Source organism: Gavia stellata, chromosome 14 (assembly GCF_030936135.1).
Source record: "Gavia stellata isolate bGavSte3 chromosome 14, bGavSte3.hap2, whole genome shotgun sequence".
NCBI lineage: Eukaryota > Metazoa > Chordata > Aves > Gaviiformes > Gaviidae > Gavia > Gavia stellata.
In genome coordinates this window covers 13,416,589-13,422,711 of record NC_082607.1, presented here as the reverse complement: position 1 = coordinate 13,422,711, position 6,123 = coordinate 13,416,589, and the positions used below count along the sequence as shown (strand labels likewise).

Below are 6,123 nucleotides of genomic sequence, written 5' to 3'. Positions count from 1 at the left end.
CTGGTTGTTAAAATCTTTCATGTTATTGTAAATTCAGTGCTTGTAGTTTATCTATAATCCTTGCCAAGTACAGTAGCTCAGTGGAATACAATTTTTAACCCAAATAATGTTTTGGAACAATGACAACTGAAAAACGTTTTCTTTTTTCTTTCCTTCTTTCTTCTTTAGATTCTTTGTCTTTGTTCAGGAGCCTAAGGTTGCTTGCTGATCACAAGAAGATGTTTCTGTGGCTCTTTCTGGTTCTGTCATCTCCAGTTTCTTCTACAACTGCAGATGCTGATATATCTGTGGAAATTTGCAATGTTTGCTCCTGTGTGTCAGTTGAGAACGTACTCTATGTCAACTGTGAGAAGGTCGCAGTCTACAGACCAAATCAGCTTAAACCACCATGGTCTAATTTTTACCACCTCAACTTTCAAAACAATCTGCTAATTATCCTATATCCAAATACCTTTCTTAATTTTACACAGGCAGTGTCCTTGCAACTGGGTAATAATAAGTTACAGAACATTGAGGGAGGGGCCTTTATGGGTCTTAGTGCATTAAAACAGTTGCACTTGAACAACAATGAATTAAAGATTCTCCGAGCTGACACTTTCCTTGGCATAGAGAACTTGGAGTATCTCCAAGCTGACTACAATTTAATCAAGTTTATTGAACGGGGAGCCTTCAATAAGCTTCACAAGCTGAAAGTCCTGATCCTTAATGACAATCTGATTTCATTCCTTCCCGATAACATTTTTCGATTTGCTTCTCTAACCCATCTGGATATACGAGGCAATCGAATACAGAAGCTTCCATACATTGGAGTTCTGGAACACATTGGGCGAATTGTCGAATTGCAGCTGGAAGACAACCCCTGGAATTGTACTTGTGATTTGTTGCCTTTGAAAGCGTGGCTGGAAAACATGCCCTATAACATCTACATTGGGGAAGCTATCTGTGAAACACCCAGTGACTTGTATGGAAGGCTGCTGAAAGAAACCAACAAGCAAGAGCTGTGCTCCATGGGGACAGGGAGTGATTTTGACGTGCGTATTCTACCTCCCTCACAGCTGGAGCCCGGTTACAGCACACCGAATGGCCACACCACTCAAACATCCGTGCACAGATTAGTCACAAAGCCGCCAAAGACTACAAATCCTTCGAAGATCTCGGGGATAGTAGCAGGCAAAGCACTATCTAATCGCAATCTCAGTCAAATCGTATCTTACCAGACCAGGGTGCCTCCTTTAACTCCTTGTCCAGTCCCCTGTGTTTGCAAAACGCACCCTTCGGACTTGGGATTAAGTGTAAATTGCCAAGAAAGAAATATAGAGTCAATGGCCGAACTTGTACCAAAACCTTTAAATGCCAAGAAACTGCATGTAAATGGCAATTATATTAAGGATGTGGACACTACAGATTTCATTGAGTTTGAGGGGCTGGATTTGCTACATTTAGGCAGCAATCGGATTTCAGTGATCAAAGGAGAAGTTTTCCGCAACCTTACAAATTTACGGAGATTGTATCTCAATGGCAATCAGATAGAGCGTCTGAGCCCAGAAATGTTTGCTGGCCTCCACAACTTGCAATATCTGTATTTGGAATACAATGTTATCAAAGAAATCCTAGCAGGCACCTTTGACTTAATGCCCAATTTGCAGTTGCTCTACCTGAACAACAATCTTCTACGAAGCTTGCCAGCGTACATTTTTGCTGGTGCACCGCTTGCTAGGCTGAATCTGAGGAACAATCATTTCATGTATTTACCTGTAAGTGGCGTTCTTGATCAGCTAAAATCTCTTACACAAATTGATTTGGAAGGTAATCCATGGGACTGCACTTGTGATTTAGTTGCTTTAAAACTGTGGCTTGAAAAGCTAAATGAAGGTATTGTGGTGAAGGAGTTGAAATGTGAAACACCTGTACAGTTTGCTAACATTGAACTTAAGTCTCTGAAAAATGAGATCCTCTGTCCTAAACTTTTAAACAAGCCATCTGCTCTGTTCACTAGTCCTATGCCTGCTGTTACTTTTACAACACCACTGGGACCAGTTCGGAGTCCTCCTGGTGGCCCAGTTCCATTGTCCATCCTAATCTTAAGCATATTAGTTGTGCTTATTTTGACAGTGTTTGTTGCTTTTTGTCTTCTTGTTTTTGTGCTTCGGCGCAACAAAAAACCAACTGTAAAGCATGAAGGGATTGGAAATCAAGAATGCAGTTCTATGCAGCTGCAGCTAAGAAAGCATGATCACAAGTCAAACAAAAAAGATGGACTAGGTGCAGAGGCCTTCATTCCTCAAACCATTGAGCAGATGAGCAAAAGTCATACCTGTGGCTTAAAAGAGTCTGAAACGGGCTTCACATTTGCTGACCCGCCAGGGCAGAAAGTCATTCTGAGAAATATTAATGACAAGGAGAAAGATTTATTGCATGTGGATACCAGAAAAAGACTTAGCACAATCGATGAACTGGATGAGTTATTCCCTGGGAGGGATTCCAACGTATTTATTAAAAACTTTCTTGAAAGTAAAAAAGAATACAACAGCATAGGGGTCAGTGGCTTTGAAATACGTTATCCAGAGAAACAACAAGACAAAAAAACCAAGAAATCTCTAATAGGTGGTAATCATAGTAAAATTGTAGTAGAACAAAGAAAAAGTGAGTATTTTGAACTAAAAGCTAAACTTCAAGGTTCACCTGACTACCTACAAGTCCTTGAAGAACAAACAGCTTTGAACAAAATATAGGTCATGCAATCTTATTGCCTACAGAGGACATTTATTTAATGATGAAAGTGCCTTTTGTTGAATTTTAACTTCCAAATACTATATTATATTGATAGGCATAGAGGCAGGTGTATCCAAGGGTGTCTGATTAACTGTAGCTGCATATGATTTGTCAAGTAGAGGAGAATTTCCTTAGTAGATTTTACTACATAAAGCTCATGCCCTGTGGAATCCTGTAGGGATACTGCAAACTCTATTGCCAAAGGGATGCTTTATACACGTTACACTGAATTTAACCTCAAGAGGCATATATGTTTTGTACCTTAAATGCAAAACCATCGTCTCCTTGTGATTTGTTAGAACAAACACAAGAAACCTGGTAGTGGTATTTGTACCTCAGCTGGGTCCTTCATCCTGCACGTGGATTTAAGTTGGTGGAACTGGAGTAATCCTTTGATTTGTGGTGTTGTAATAGCACTGTTTAAAGATTATCTGAAAAGTAAGAAGCATGCAAAGAGAGAACATTCGATAGTATGTGTAAATTGGTTACATTTATGGCCTGCATCTTGAAACCACTGGAATTATAATGTTAAATTGTGCAAATATTTGTTTAAAATATACCATGCATTACATACCTATGAAATAAATTTGACCACTTGAAGCATACATGTCTATACATAAAATTAAAACAAAAAGAAAGAAAGAAAATAGTTCAAACTGACTTCTGCAGTACTTGCGGCATCTGAAGAAAATATTTGATGTTTATGCAGAATCCGTTGTAAGACTCATCTCCAATTAAAACTAGAGTTCCTTCTCAGTTACGTGAAACACTTGCAACCCCAACAGGTTGCCCAAATTGTCAAAGTGCTTACTGTGTGAGCGTAGCAGAAATTATTTTTGTAATATAATTCATATTTATGAAATACTTTGTATACTAAATAGGAAAAATATGTACTCCTTAATATGTATTTAATATGCCTGACTTGTTGTCCTGATCACAATGCATTAATCATTCAGTATAAATAAAAACAGAACAATATACCAAACAGAAACTGGGGATGTAATGTATAGCATTATCCAGAATTAAGTGATCAGATATAATAATAATAAAATTGTTCTGTACTATTCTTGTGAAATTAACATATTATCTTATTTCAGATTTGTTACCAATGGTGCATTTTGAAATAGATTCATTAGTTTTTTAGTATTGAGTCTCAGGCAATTATTTGCCACCAGTTGTCTTGCTTTTCAGGGCTCTACAGATTAATCTAAATAGTTTTCACTACAGGTATTTACAGGAATCCACGGTAAGGGTAATATTTTAATTGTGTATGCATAAGTTTTCTGTTCTTATTATCTGTTTGGCTGCTGTCAGTCATAAAAAAACTGATGAGAACAGTGAACAATATGGCAAATTGTGTCTGTTTAAAACCACAGTATAAAATGAATATAGTGGTCTCAGTTCAGAGTATTGTGTAGCTCATATCTAGAGAGTAAATCCTGCCTTTGTGAAAGCTGAATCTGAGTATCTAGGGGGAAAAAAAAAAGTAGTCAGGAGAATGGAAAATCCCCATTGTATCTTACTGATAGATGGTACCTTGAGATGAGAATGGAGATATATTGGTAAAGCGTCATACAGCAAATCTATACTATGAGATTAACAAAAGTTCTTTGACTTGAAAAGGAATTTTTTTCATTCATTTCAATGAGCTTTGGATAAGACCCTCTATCTCCTTTGCTTCCAGAACCTTCCCCCCCCCCTTTATAATCAATACATAAATCAATTAAGATTACTAGGATATAAACATGAACATTTTTCATGAATTTGAAATGAGCAAATATTACAGCAAGACCCAATAATAATACTGTGAAGGCTGTGTCAGCTATTTCCATTATAAACCTCTAATTTCAGGGCTTTATGACACTGCTGTGAAATTTTTATTCTGGAATGATATTTGGCAAACAGCCTGCAGTATATTTTTAACACAGTTTACAAAAAAAAAAGCACTGCTTCTTTATTTAAGAGAAAGCAAAACAAGACAACATTTTTCTACTTTCAGACATTTGTTTATGCTCTTGTAACTTAGAAAGAGGGTTGTTTTATTATTTTTCTCCATACTACACAGTATATACATAACTTCAGATAATAAAATTATAACAGATAAATTAATGGCTGAGTTTCTTTCAAAAAGCTGCTGCTATCCATGCACAATAATTGACTTCATTCAGGATGTCATAGGGATTTTCAGGACATGGATACTATGTACATATGCATTTCTAGCATAAAAAGTTCTTGGTTGCCCGATGATGCAATACATGGCTAAGGTTTGAATAAGAACATCTGAGCTTACTGTGTCAAGAGTCTGTGGATTAAGGAGTGTTAAAGATGCACTGACATGATAGACTATAATGGCTCCATCAGTAGGCTGAGAATAATGGGTCACTGTGCCTGCTCTGCACAGTGCTGCATGGCTTTGAGGATGTATCAAGATTCATTGGTATTTGCTAAAGCATAAGGCTTCTGACACACTTCAGTGCATGTCATGTCCCATACCCTTCTCTCAAGAGGAATGCGTTAAAAATATTAAAAATAGCAAATAAGCTAATACTTTTAAGTGCTGCTAAAATTGACGTGCTTATGACTTGTGTTGCCCTGAGTTAAAAGAACAATGATAAATGATCATACCTTCCTTAGCTAAAAAATTGAGTGTTTTTTTTGTGTTGTGCTCTTTTTTTTGTGGTGAGGTCTTCTATTTGCTGATCAAAAGAGGAAGAACTGAACCATTATGCTGTACTGTTACACCGGGTCAGATTTTCCTGCTCATTGAGGTCCCAATCCCATAAAGTGTTTAAGATCAACCTAAATCATGTGCAGAGGTACTATTCATGAGCTAATAATTAAACACCTGCTCAAGAATGGGGCTTAGACAGTTTTGTCATTGACTTCAAAAAGAGACAGCTCAGAAACATTGTGTATAATACATAGAGGCCAGTGACTTTTTTGGGATTATGCAGTTGAGTGTAGGTTCACCAGCATCAATAAAGGTTGCACAATTTGGACCTTCCTGTAGAAATTGTTCATAAGTGTTTTACATATACGGTGCAATATGTAGGTATAATAGTGTGAGTGAAGAATGTAGAAGTTGGCAAAACACTCTCTTTCTATGAAATTGCTACTTTGAATGACAACCTTAACGTTAGTTTATGTCCTCCATGTTTTGAAACAGTGCATGTGTCTGCACAGCAGTTTTAGTGTGATGTCCATTCAAATCTACAGTCAGTCTATCTGGGAAGGTGACTCTTCGGATGTGGCTTAACAGATCTGTCTGTTCATTATATTGATTTGAGCGGCCATGCTTGCAAAATGGCTGTTCAGACCCGTAGACACAAATTAAATCAGTGAAGGTGTTAA

General features: G+C 37.3%; 1 protein-coding gene across 1 annotated transcript; it reads left to right on the top strand.

Annotated features, from left to right (window-relative positions):
• Window positions 1-203: 203 nt before the first annotated feature.
• On the top strand, window positions 204-2,732 carry SLITRK4 (SLIT and NTRK like family member 4). Its single transcript, XM_009822097.2, has one exon. It carries the CDS (start codon window positions 219-221, stop codon window positions 2,730-2,732), a length of 2,514 nt encoding a protein of 837 aa, XP_009820399.1. The 5' UTR covers window positions 204-218.
• Window positions 2,733-6,123: the final 3,391 nt, after the last annotated feature.

Bases quoted from the DNA above. Each gene is read 5' to 3' on its own strand.
- SLITRK4 (XM_009822097.2), top strand. From the start codon at position 219: ATGTTTCTGTGGCTCTTTCTGGTTCTGTCATCTCCAGTTTCTTCTACA.